The following is a 13,536-nucleotide window of genomic DNA, read 5'->3' as shown; positions in this document are numbered from 1 at the left end:
ACACACACAGCACGGGTAAGCAAAGGGTAGCCCAGACAGGAGAGCCCAGTGAACCCAGCAGAGGCCAGTTAGTTGCTCTTTAGGAAGTCTGAGAATGGAAACAGGTAGAGTACCAAGAAAGAGAAGTAAGGACTGCTTGGTACACTGCCAAAAAGCCAGCTGCCTTCAGCCTGTAGAAAATATGTGACCCACAGAGCATGTATGTCATCTGTGAGAAACAGCTTGCTTCATGTAAAATCTCCTGCAGCAAAAGATATGTCAATAGATCACTTTAAAGGCATCTTAGCTAAGAGGTTTTTAAAGGGTTTTGTCTATATTATTGAGTTCATCATCGATGACTTACCACTGCTGCGTTTCCATAGCACAGAAAGCCATCTCCTTCATAGCCCTCTTGACAAACACAGCTCCAGACACCAGACGAAGTAGATTGACAGCTTGCCTGAGAAAACCAAGATGAAAGAAATGGTTACCCCCAAAAAAAGTTAGACCTGAGTTATATCTATGAGACGACAGGCTCCATCTAAGGTGAGAACTGCAAATTTGGGGCTGAAAGATGGTAGAAGTAACCCATAGACCCTTTAGTGTTGCAGTGAAAGTCTCCTGTCTGCATGTTTGATGCAGCTATTAATCACGATTATTTATTCTCATCCCTGCCAGATTTAGCAAATAAAAAAATACAGGATGCACAGTTAAATGAGAGTTTCAGATAAATGAGTAAGTTTGAGTATACGTTTGCCCATGCAATATTTGGGGCATACTTGTGCTGAAAGATTTTTCAACACATACTTGTGCATCTGAAATTCACATTCAATTGGGTATCCTGCATTTTATCTGGCAACCGTATGTTGGTTCTTCCAAGCTTTGCAATGGAATGAAACTTGCAATAGCTACTCACATCTGGAATGTCAGGGCTTGGTTGGGCTTAAATCAAGCAGGAGTGTGAGAGCTCCTTCAGCTTTGCAAAATGTTCTTGAGATTCTTGAGTAACAGACACCTTGGGGGCATCTCCGTCCTCATTTTTCTTCTATCAGAGAATTAGTCCCCCACGCCCCACCCTGCACATGTACTAGGGGTGGGCCCTGGCAGCTATGTTCATAACAACCCCACTTCTTGGCCACAATTGACTGACTCATATGTAGACACCTGCACCCAGTTGGGCCAGTTAGATCCTTTCCTCTATGATTTTGAACGGGGACATGGGGTGCTAATAAATTAGAGGGCATCACTGATGGTGGGGGAACCGTTTACCTCAAGACGTACACAGAAGCACTACAAGTTTGGGGAATGAGACAGAGGCAGAGAGAAAGAAAATGCACAGAGGGAAGTCAAATGAGAGGTCACATTGTCTCAGAGGACTGGGGAAAGAAACTGCTTAGATTCTGGTGATCCTGCTCTCTTCATGTCCTGGTTCTGGGCTCTTGGGAAGTCTAGCTATACTTCCCGCCTCTAGATTCCCAGAGCTACCCTGGGGGTCCTCCCAGCAAATTTATCTTCTGCATGGACTCTGTTACTTGGAACTCCAAACACTGTGATTAAGGCATCAGACTTCATTGGTTCCTATGTTTGGTGCTTAGCATTCTTTTGAAAGCATAACCACCCCCAGCCCTAATACCTTTGCCTGATCTTTCAAAGTTGAGAAGCAAGGCACCATTTACCCTTGAATGGGCATTTTCACCGATAACTTGTAAAACTCTGTTGTGACATTCAAAATGGAAGTCCGGTTACCTCTTAAACTATCCTTTAAACTGTTGGTTTAGAGGTGCCAGGTTTAGCAAATAAAAATATTGAATGACTTGTTAAATTTCAATTTTAGGTGAAAAATGAGTAATTATAAGTTTATCCCACACCATATTTGGGACTTACTTGTGCTTAAAGATTGTTTGTTACTTACTTCAAAATTAAATTTAACCAGAACTTCTGTATTTTACCTGGAAGTCATATGTTGGTTCTTCCAAGCTTTGGAATGAAGTAGAAGTTGCAATAACTACTCGCATTCTGCTTAGAGATTCCCTTTTGGGGGTAAGAGATTTTGTTCATCACTAGGCCAGACAGGAAATAATCTTTCTTTCTCAAGCATTGTTTTTTGTTTTTTTTTTTTTTAAGTAATGAAAACCAAGGTTAAATAACTCACCAATGGATGACATTTCCCGGTTTGTTCCAAGCATGAAGTTATTGGTTCACAGTCAATCCCATTTCCTCGAAATCCTTTCTTGCACTCACACTCATTCTATAATTTTAAGAACAGAGTCAAGTGGATTATTGAAAGCAAGTGCCTTCCATGTCTTGCCCTCACACAGCACTGAGAAATGTACTATGGAAACTGAAGCTGCTTGGCTGTCCCAGAGAACAGTGTTAATGCCTTTTGCTTGATACACTTCAGATTCTAGAGTTATTAGTCTCCATATTCTACATTACATTTTCCAATATGATAGTTTCTTGGTACTCTCTTCCTGAATTTATTTATATATTTATTTATCTTTTTTGAGACGGAATCTCACTCTGTTGCCCAGGATGGAGTGCAATGGCATGATCTTGGCTCACTGCAACTTCTGCCTCCCAGGTTCAAGCGATTCTCCTGCCTCAGCCTCCTGAGTAGTTGGGATTACAGGCACGTGCCACCACGCCTGGCTAATTTTTGTATTTTTAGTACAGACGGGGTTTCACCATGTTGGTCAGGCTGGTCTCGAACTCCTGACCTTGTGATACGCCTGCCTCGGCCTCCCAAAGTGCTAGGATTATAGGCATGAGCCACCACGCCCAGCCTCTTCCTGAATTCTTTACTCCAGAGGGTCCTATGGAGATAGTCTCAGAGAGAACTTGAGCCCTAAAAAGCATCATATTGGATGGCCCTTCTACCTAATGAGAAAGGTTAAGCAAGCTGTGGGGTATCCACTTGGTGGAGATGCATGCATGAGGCCATTGCTAGCCTGTAAGGCACTTTGTTCAATTTAGAAACATTTGGCTCCAGCACGGTTTGTCTTTTTAAAGCAGCATTCCTCGTAATTAAGGTTTGTGTCTATTTGGAAAGTCTAAAAGTTTCCAAGCCAACTAGTCCCAGCTGAGGGCAATCCTAGACACGAGGGCAGTCTTGATCCTCCTCTGGCCTGATTTCTGTAATTGTGCACAAGGGCTGATGGGAGCATCAGAAAACGAGGATGGATGTGGACACACTCAATCTGAGTCAATGAAAGAGAATGAATCCCGGGTTTTTGATCCATTCTGTTTCTTATAGAACACCACAAAGAGACCCCCCTCTTTTCCCATCTTCCCATCAGGATGTTTTTCAAGTTTGTCTGCAGAAAGGAGGACAGAGCAGAGAGGAGACAGATACTGTAAGAGGAGACAGATACTGTAATAGGTTGAACTGCGTCCCCTTATTCCCAAATTCAGTTGTTGAAGTCCTGACCTCCAGTACCTCAGAATGCAACCTTATTTGGAAATAGGGTTGTTACGATATAATTAGTTAAGATGAGGTCATACTGGAGTAGGGTGGGCCCTGAATCCAGTAAGACCAGTATCCTTATATTAATAAAAAGGGGGCTTTGGGAGGCCAAGGCGAGCAGATCATGAGGCAAAGACACCGAGACCATCCTGCCAATGCAGAGAAACCCCGTCTCTACTAAAAATACAAAAATTAGCTGGGTGTGGTGGCACACACCTGTAGTCCCAGCTACTTGGGAGGCTGAGGCAGGAGAATCGCTTGAACCCAGGAGGTGGAGGTTGTAATGAGCCGAGATCGCACCATTGCACTCCAGCCTGGCAACAGAGCGAGACTCTGTCTCAAAAAAAAAAAAAAAAAAAAAGTAGGGGGGAATTTGGAGACAGATACACCCACAGGGAGAATAACATCTGAACGCGAAGGCAGAGATCAGGGTGATGTGTCCACAAGCCAAGAAACACCAAGGATTTTCAGCAAAGCACCTGAAATTAGGAGAGAGGCATGGAACAGCTTCTTCACAGCTCTCAGATGGAAACAACCCTGATGACACCTTGATCTCAGACCTCCAGCCTCTACAACTGTGAAACAATACATTTTTGTTGTTCTATGCCACCTAGTTTGTGGCACTTTGTATGGCAGCCCCAGAAAGCTAATACAGACACCAAGGCATTTTTTTTTCCTTTTCTCAAGTGCAATCTGCCAACTCAAGTGCGTCAAAAATGAATGCAATTATTTACTGAGTGCTTGGCAAGACGTAAGACTGCAGTGAGCTTTTTCACAATTAAGACTCCTGGAGCCACCTTTTTAAGCTAATTTTCTCCAGAACCATGAGCAGGCTCTGCTGTCAGAGAAATCAGAAACATAAATAGGAAAGCAGCCCTCAGACGCTGTGGAACAACCAGACCATGGGACTTACCCTATGTGGCTTTTACAACATTTATCACTTTAGCGTTATACATAGGTTTGTCTGTCGCCTCGCACAAGATCGCATTTCTTCAAGTCTGGCTGAGGGCCCTGGCCACGGTAATCTCTTATCCTCACCACTGAGCTTAGTGGCTGAGTGGGTGTAGGTACTTGAGAAGTGTTGGATGAATGAGGGGAACATCTGTTTCATTTTGTCTGGCCAGCATCTGTTCTCTCACTTTCTGGAAACTACACGCCATTTGGCTCTGGGGACACCATCACTCCCCCTCTCCTAGTCCACATGATAAAATGTGGCTGATTCCTCCACCCCAGGGTGGGGTGCAGGGCCTTGGCCTGTGCTTATCACTGCATGTTCCACCCTGGGCCTCCCCAGCCTGATTTCTGTAATTGTGCACAAGGGCTGATGGGAGTGGTAGGAAATGAGGATGGGTGTGGATGCACTCAATCTGAGTCAATGAAAGAATGAATCCTGGCTTTTTGGAGGAAGTTACCAGAAAATGTACTCCATTCTGCTTAAGAGTTGCGATGGTATAAATTGGAAGTGGCTGGAGGTCATCCCTCACCCCAGGAACCTGGGAAGAAGCTGAGCCAAGAAACAGACCCTTTATGCTTCCTTCTGAGCCCTGAATCATGTTGTACCAGCAGCTAGATCCATATATGGCCTTTAGAGTCACGTGGGCCAAAACATTCTCTTTTCTTTTTAAACCAGCTTTTTTTTTCTTCTTAAGAATCGAAGTAAATATATGTATGAGAAAATGTATCATTTTAACCATTTAAAAATGTATAGTTAAGGGGCATTAAATACATTCACATTCGTGTACAACCATCATCACCATCCTTCTCCAAACTTGTTTTCATCTTCCCAGACTGAAACTCCAGACCCGTTACACAATAACTCCTCGTTCCTCTCCCTACTCTAGCTCCCGGCAGCCACCATTCTCCTTTCTGTCTCTATGAACCTGACTATTCTAGGAACCTCAGAGCAGTGGAATCACACAGTATTTGTCCTTCTGTCTCTGGCTTATTTCACTTAGCAACACTTCTTCAAGGTTCACCCATGTTGCAGCATGTGTCAGCATTTTCTTCCTTTTTAAGGCTGATTGCTATTCTGTTGTATACATATACCACGTTTTGATTATCCATTAATCTGCCAATGGCCATTGGGTTGTGTTCATCTTTTGACTACTATGAATAATGCTGCTATGAATACGGGTGCTTAAATATCTGCTTGAGTCCCGCTTTTGATTCTTTTGGGTGTATACCCAGAAGTGGAACTGCTAGAGCATATGCTTATTCCATTTTTAATTTTTGGGGGGAATTGCTGTGCTGTTTTCCATAGCAGCTGTACCATTTTACACTTCCACAAGTAATTGAGTTTTCTCTTCTAACTGAAAGATTTCTCCCTGACACAGATTTTCTATCCCTGTCCCATTGCCAACTGTCACTCCCCGAGAAGCACCTTCTGTGGTCTATTGAAATAGTTTACCCTAGCTGTAAATAGACATGTCAACGTTGAGGCTTTGCCTGGGTGTAGTGTGCTTCTATCTCCCACCAGTTTTCAAGAGTGGGAGGTGGGCTAGGGTGAGAGCATGCCATGCTGTTAGCTAAGCAGTTCCACTTTTTAACCCTAGCTCCTAATCATGTTGACCCCCCCCCCTTTTTTTTTGATACAGAGTTTTGCTCTTGTTGCCCAGGCTGGAATGCAATGGCACGATCTCAGTTCACCGCAACCTCCACCTCCCAGGTTCAAGCGATTCTCCTGCCTCAGCCTCCCGAGTAGCTGGGATTACAGGCATGCACCACAATGCCCGACTAATTTTTAGTAGACATGGGGTTTCTCCATGTTGGTCAGGCTGGGCTCGAACTCCCGATCTCAGGTGATCCTCCTGCCTTGGCCTTCCAAAGTGCTGGGATTACAGGTGTAAGCCACAGTGCCCGGCCCATGTTGACCACCTTTTAACCCCCTGTGGGGGTGTCTTTGGAAAGAGTTCTGTACAGATCACTAACTTTGGTAGTTATGAGCTCCCAGAGGAGCTCCAACACTTCTGACTGTCTCTGCACAAGTGTCCAGCCCTGCACTGGCCCGCAGGACCGATGTTCCATCACTCATTCCTAGCAGAATGGAGGAGTGAGTGGGAATGATGCCTAAAGCCACAGACGGAGGCCCTAAAAACTTCTTGGATATTTTTAAATAAGGCAGATTGGCTGGGCATGGTGGCTGATGCCTGTAATCCCAGCACTTTGGGAGGCCGAGGCAGGTGGATCACCTGAGATCGGGAGTTTGAGACCAGCCTGACCAACATGGAGAAACCCTGTCTCTACTAAAAATACAAAAACAAAATTAGCCGGGCATGGTGGTGGGTGCCTGTAGTCCCAGCTACTCGGGAGGCTGAGGCAGGAGAATGGCATGAACCCAGAAGGCAGAGCTTGCAGTGAGCTGAGATCGTGCCACTGCACTCCAGCCTGGGCGACAGAGCGAGACTCCATCTCAAAAAATAAAATAGGGCAGATCTCCATTTGTCTGGGTAAATTCCTCCATGAAGGAAAGGGAAGGTAGGAGGTGGGCTTTAATATCTCATCAAGTTCCACTACAAGCTCTGGGTTTCTCTGATTATTAACTTGTGCACAGAAATGAGAGGTCTGAGAACCAAAAGGCTCGGGGTCAAGTGGGAGATATCATGGTGAGCAAGGTTAGGCTTTCCTCAAACAGAGCCATCATCATGGGAAGAAATATATTTCTCAAAGAGCTGAAAATAATTTGTAGGTCTTTAAAAAAGTTCAGCCTAAAACATAAAAGTGAGAAACTGTATCAAGATTCAAAAGATAAGGGGGTTGATTTAAAATCCCGGTTCCCATCTTCCGTGTGTTCTGACCTCCTTAGCCTTGTATTATAAACACACCTGTTGGTCCTACCTGTGGAAAGAGGTGGAAGCAGGTGGGGATGGATGGGGGAAGGGAGCCTTATCAGTCGTCTCTTTTTCCATTGCCACAATCCTAGTGGGGTTGGTAGCCCCTCCCCTGGAGCTGCTTAATTTTTAAGCTGTAGCCTTCTCTGCCTTGTCCTCCATTAAATGACAGTGAGTGAAAGTGATCAATACACTGCAGAGCTATAGAAATATAAGGTTGGTCCAGGGTGGTGACTAAGAGGGCAGCCCTGGAGTCAGACTGGGTGCAAATCTTGCACTATTATTTATTTTCTATGTGATTTATGCAAATAGCTTCTCATTGCCTCAATTTCCTTTTCTATAAGATGGGATAATAATACATCATAGGTTTGTTGTCGCAATGAACCCATGTTCACTGCCACAAATGATTGAAAAAAGCTGCAGTAAGTTCTAGCCAAAGTACTTCTGTGTCCTGAGGGGAAAGAAAAGTCACTGCAGGATTCCTGCTTTCTCTTTGCTCTCATGACATCCAACCTACCTGCCCGGGACCCACATACGAACAGGTTGCGTTGTCGTGGCAGCCGCCTGCACTGGGCAGCAGGCAGTTGTTGATCTCCAAGCAGTCTCTCCCATTCCCCGTCCAACCTTGCTGACACACGCAGGTGTGGGTGCCCGTGCCAGTTTTGATGCATTCTGCCTGCAGGAGGAAAAGAAAAAGCAAAGCCTCTGAATCCTCAGTCCAGCCACATGATTCCAAAAATAAGAGAGAATTTCCAGACATATGTTCCAGAAACACATATTTGCATTGAGTGAGGTGGAAATGCTTAATTTACATTGAGATTCATGAAAAGATTAGGTCATTTAAAGAACAAAATTGCTTGGAACTGGCCAGCTCATGGCCACTGACATCACCGTGTTAGTTATTAAGCCAGGGACTGTTTATATTGTTTTGCAGGTGTAAACCATCATCTTGAGGAAAGTATTGTTATTATCTCTATTTTACAGCTAAGGAAACAGGTGTTGCCCAAGGTCATGCAGCTATAAAAAGGCATGAACCCAGGCCTGTATAATGTGGGAACCCAAACTCCACTATAACAGCTCCCGGGCCTCTCAGGAGGAGCCTCGCCAGGAGGCTGGAGGACAAAATGAGAAGGAGAGAGGGATACAAGATACGATGTTGAGCTGAGGCTGAGGGGGATGGGGTTGGGATGGGGCTCGCTCAAAGGGAATCAAAGGAATCTGTAGGCTGGGGTCAGGTGGTTTCATCTAGATTTTATCCTCAGAGCCAGAGGAAATTACTGAAGGGGCTTAAACCTGAAAAACATGATCTGATTCACTTCAAGCCACTCTGGCTGTGAGTGGACAATGCACTGTGGGTAGATAAGAGGAAGCAAAGAAACCAGTTACTAAACCATACGTAAGGAATGAAGGTGACTAGGGTCAGGTGGGGGTGGCGATCATTGAAGGGAATTAGTGAAAGCAATGGTAGGTTCTGGATACACCCCTACCAACAACAGAACTTAGTCACTTGACTCCCCTAGATCCCAGTTTCCTATCAAGTAAAATGATCACTTGAGCCCAGGAGTTCGAGGCTGCAGTGAGCTATGATTTCACCACTGTGCTCCAGCCTGGGTAACAGAGTGAGACCCTGTGTCAAAATAAAATAAAAATTCAAGGTTTAAACACAAATGCTTCATGCATATGAAAAGTGATCAGACATTGACCTGTGGAATGTCTTTCCTCAGGATTTCCTAAAAAACCCAAATAATCAACTGAAAAAAGCCAACAAGAAACCAGGCAGGGCTGGGCGCGGTGGCTTAGGCCTGTAGTCCTAGCACTTTGGGAGGTCAAGGTGGGCAGATCACGAGGTCAGGAGTTTGAGACCAGCCTGACCAACATGGCGAAACCCTGTCTACTAAAAATACAAAAATTAGCCGGGGTGGTGGCACGTGCCTGTAATCCCAGCTACTCGGGAGGCTGAGGCAGGAGAATCGCCTGAATCCGGGAGGCGGATGTTGCAGTGAGCCAAGATTGTGCCATTGCACTCCAGCCTGGGCGACAGAGCGAGACTCTGTCTCAAAAAAAAAAAGAAACCAAGAAACCAGGCAGGGTGGAAATGAAGACCAGTACTCACATTGCGGCTACAGCCTCCTGGAGTTAGTCCTGTGCAGGGGTCCATCTCAGAACACACAGTTCCATCTCCTTCATATCCTGCTTTGCAAATACAACTGCAAAGGAGAGTGTGCAAAATCAGCCCCAGAATAAGCACCAACGACCCAGAAGAGAGCCAGCCAGCTAGAGATGAGCCAGTTCCTGGCCAAATGGCTCCATCGTTTGCTCCTGTGGAGGAAGCCAGCGCTCAGATGTGGTCGGGGTACTTCTGGGATCTGTAATCAGATACACCTGGGTGGAAATGAAGCCCGCCCACTTCTTAGCAGTTGTGTGACACTGCACGAGTCCCTTAACAACTGAGAGATCTTATTTCTCATGAGGAAAATGGGCCTAATACCTCCCATATAAGGCTGAAGGTTAAATGAGCAAATGCACACTGAGCGTTTAGCAGAGCGCTTGCAGATCATAAATCTCAACACCTGACAGTGTCTCTGCTCTTATTTTACCAGAACCTGCCTTTTTATAAGTCTTCCTGCTCAATACTAATTATTACCTCTGGTTCAGCAAAGAAGAGTTCTACTCTGTCTTCTATGCAACAGCTCTTAAAATATTTGAAAATGACAATCAGGTCGAGACTTATCCTCTCCCATTCTCTGGCCCCTCAGAGGTTTTTTCCCCCAACGCCACATTTTCAAGTGCCTCTTCTGTGAGCTGACTTGGTTTCTTGACCCATTACCTTTCCAGATGCTCCTCTCAAAATGTTCCGTGACGACACTTTTACTATTAAAGGTGGCCCATTCATTCATCTATTCAACCAATATTTGTTGAGTGGCCTATGATAGATGCTGGGGACATTGTACCCCCAGGTCTTACTGCAAATTCAGTCATACATGCCTTATAAAAATTAAAAAAAATATATTTCATGTATCAAGCTTCCTACAGGAACAAAATACATTGTCTAGTGTCCAAATGAAGAAATAGGTTGATCTGTTCCAATAATGTTTGATTTACCTAAGGCAATATAGTTCATACAGACCCATGCCGACAGTCCTCTGTGGATGATTTCGCAGGTTTCAGGGGTAATTTTGATTACATGTAGTTTTGCCTTATGCACCGATATAGATCCTAACTCCTTAGGAAAAGGCATTTCTATTGTACAACTGTGGAAAAGAGACAGTCTCTTTTCTCATATAGCCTATAGTCTAGTGGGAGAGGCAGACCAAAACAAATAACTATGTAAACAAAAATTAAGAAAAGCAGTGCAAGGAGAGGAACAAGAATTCCAGACATCCTCTGCATTTCCCAGGATAATTTAGGTGGTTACTGCCTTGGAGCTAGGTATTTCCAGAGAGGTAAATTTCCTCTGGCATTTTCCCCCTCAAACCCACTGCAGAATGCTAGACAGTATTAAGGAAACAAATGGCAACCTATTGATTAAAGACCCAATTTCCTGCAAGATGCCTTTAACAGGGGAGCAATTATTAACAGCCTTAAAAAGTAAAGGTGTCTTCAAAGGTTGGAAAGTTGGTGGACAAATCTTCATTTCTTTCATATGTGGTGATAATAATTATCGTTTCCATAATGGAACATCTTTGATGTGCTAGCCCCGGTGCTAGGTGATTCTGCATTGAGTTCTGCTAATCTCCACAACTGCCCTGCTTGGTAGGTATCATCATCCTCACTGTACTGTTGAGGAAAGTGAGGTTCAGAGAGGTTAAGTAACTTGCCCACAGTCACACAGCTGGTAAGTTTCAAAGCAGGGAGTGCTGCAATTGAAACCCAGCTCAGACTGAGGTTCTTTTCACAAACGCCACACTGTCAGCTAGAGATAACAGGCCTCAGTTCAGAGTTCAGATATGGGTTGGCTCCATCTACAGGTAACACAGCGTCATTAAGTGCCATCCCCTTACACTTAATGACTCTGCGTCATTAAGGGCCATTCCCTCACAGACCTACCTGGCTGTCCCATTGCTGTATTCACAGGTGGCGTGGATGTGACAGAACTGCACGTAGGGCCCACAGGCTGAGGTCTGCTTATCACAGAGTCTCCCGGCAGAGCCGTCTCTGCATGTGCCAGTGAGGCAGGCCCCATCGCTGTCTATCCTGTTATCGCATGTTCCGTGAACGCACAGGCATTCTGAAAGAGGAGGAGGAGGGACATCCGTCCAGGCCTTGGGGACAAGCCAAGCACTGAGGCAGAGCACCCTGGAGGACCGGGACCACCTCTTCTCACCCCCCACTCACTCTTGTCAAAGCAGAATTGGGGCTGAGCCGGGAGAAGACTTAGGCTGCTATTTCTTGGAGTCTCAAGTGTTCTCAGAGTGCCTGGGACAGCCCTGGAGAGCTTGCTTGTCCCACCCAGGAGGGGAAGAACTTGGTCTCAGAACTCCTTTAAGGCTGAGCATGGTGGCTCATGCCTGTAATCCCAGCACACCGGGAAGCTGATGTGGGAGGATTGCTTGAGCCCAGGAGTTTGAGACCAGCCTGGGCAACATGGCGAAACCCTGTCTCTACAAAAAACACAAAAATTAGCCGGGCATGATGGTGTGTGCTTGTGGTCCCAGTTACTGCAGAGGCCGAGAGGTGGGAGGATCACTTGAGCCCAGGAGGTTGAAGCTGTAGTGAGCTATGACTGCACCTCTGTACTCCAGCCTGGTCAACAGAGTGAGACCCTGTCTCAAAAACAAAACAAATAAAAAAAAAAAAAAAGAAAAAAGAACTCCTTTTTATCTATATGTGTGTGGGGTGTGGGGAAGAGGATGTGACACTTTGAAAGAGGCCAAGGAACTCCATTTTCAACTACTTCCTGGTTGGAGAGTTTAGCCCGGAAATTTCTCACCTTTCATGAAGATATTCTGGAATAAATAGAAGTGATCTCCCATGCTGGCAGGGCTCCTGATAAGTAGCTAATATGTTTGTTTTTCACTCTATCACAGCAAACCAATGATAACCAATAGGGGATATTTGGGCACTGACTTCATTCAAGGCACTGGGTCAGCCTTCCACATGCACCATCTCATTAATAGTCACCAGGCCCAGAAGGTAGGTACTTTTATATCCCCCATTTTTCAGATGAGGAAGCTGAGGCCCAGGGAGAGGAAGCAAGTTGCCCAACTTGCTGCTAAATTCCCAGGCAGAAACTTAAACCAGGATTCAAAGTCCATTTCTGTTCGTGACTGTGTAAACACCGTAGATCATTATATGAACTGGCATTTCCATATCACTGTTATCATTTGAAACCTTAGCTGCTGAATTTGCTTTCAATTGTAGGTATTTAAAAATTGTAACACGGGCCACCTCATCAGACTCAGGTTCCTATGCATGTGAAAGTGGAAAGAAGGACATGGAGATTTTCAAAGGCACCTGGAAAGGATTGGGGGTGCTTGGAAAATGATCAGAAATAAAGGAATCTGGAGTTTCGCCCCAGAAGGGACTCATGGGAGAGGAATTCGTGTGGGTGCTTGGAGCCATCATCCAGGAAAGAGAACAACACAAGTGAGCGGGGCTGGAAAATCACAGCCAGACTTAAAGCAAAAAAGAATTGTTATACAATTTTAGGGAAGTCAGCATTTAATTTGCAAGGTACGAGACCCCTGTATGAGACTGTGCACAGCCGTAGCCCTGGATTGAGAGGTGTGACAGCTGGAAGCCCACCGCCCCATCCCAGCCTTGCTGTCCTGCCCGGCTGGCCTCAGACAAATGCCAACATTGTCAGGCCTTGGGATAAACCCTGATTTTTTTCTTCCTCTAATATGGAAATCTAATTTGGCAAAAAGAACATTGGAAAGGGTTCAGTAGCCTTGACCCTGATGTGCTCTGCTTTCCCATCCATCCTGAGAGTTATTTGTGAAGATCAAATAAGGTAGGAGAGCGGAAGGGTTGTGTGTTTCATAGGAAATGTGTGGAGTTAGTAGCGACAGTAAGAGGAGCGGCTTTGCTTATTGATGACTTGCTCAGTGCAAGCTCTGTGCCAAAAGCCCGAAATTATGGTCTAATTTAATCCTGTCAGCAAACTATAATGTAGGTACCACTATTATCTTCATTTTATAGGTGAAGAAATAGCCATTTTCTGAGATCAGACGGTTGGTAGGCTGGAGTGTGGGGACTTCAGGATGGTCTGACTCCACAACGAGCTGTTAGCTTAGAAATATATGTCAAAAATATACATATGCGTAT

General features: G+C 45.1%; 1 protein-coding gene across 1 annotated transcript in view; it reads right to left on the bottom strand.

The window, feature by feature from the left end:
* STAB2 (stabilin 2) overlaps positions 1-13,536 on the bottom strand; it is a 95,694-nt gene that overhangs the window by 80,828 nt on the left and 1,330 nt on the right. The window contains exons 2-6 of the mRNA XM_003832569.6: positions 11,317-11,497; positions 9,383-9,476; positions 7,787-7,945; positions 2,132-2,227; positions 344-439 (exon numbers count right to left, since the gene is read on the bottom strand). Coding sequence (XP_003832617.5) covers positions 344-439; positions 2,132-2,227; positions 7,787-7,945; positions 9,383-9,476; positions 11,317-11,497 — 626 coding nt within the window. The remainder of the gene's footprint in view (positions 1-343; positions 440-2,131; positions 2,228-7,786; positions 7,946-9,382; positions 9,477-11,316; positions 11,498-13,536) is intronic.

The sequence above is a fragment of the Pan paniscus genome, chromosome 10, assembly GCF_029289425.2.
Source record: "Pan paniscus chromosome 10, NHGRI_mPanPan1-v2.0_pri, whole genome shotgun sequence".
Taxonomy (NCBI): Eukaryota; Metazoa; Chordata; class Mammalia; order Primates; family Hominidae; genus Pan; species Pan paniscus.
This window is presented reverse-complemented; position numbering and strand designations above follow the sequence as displayed.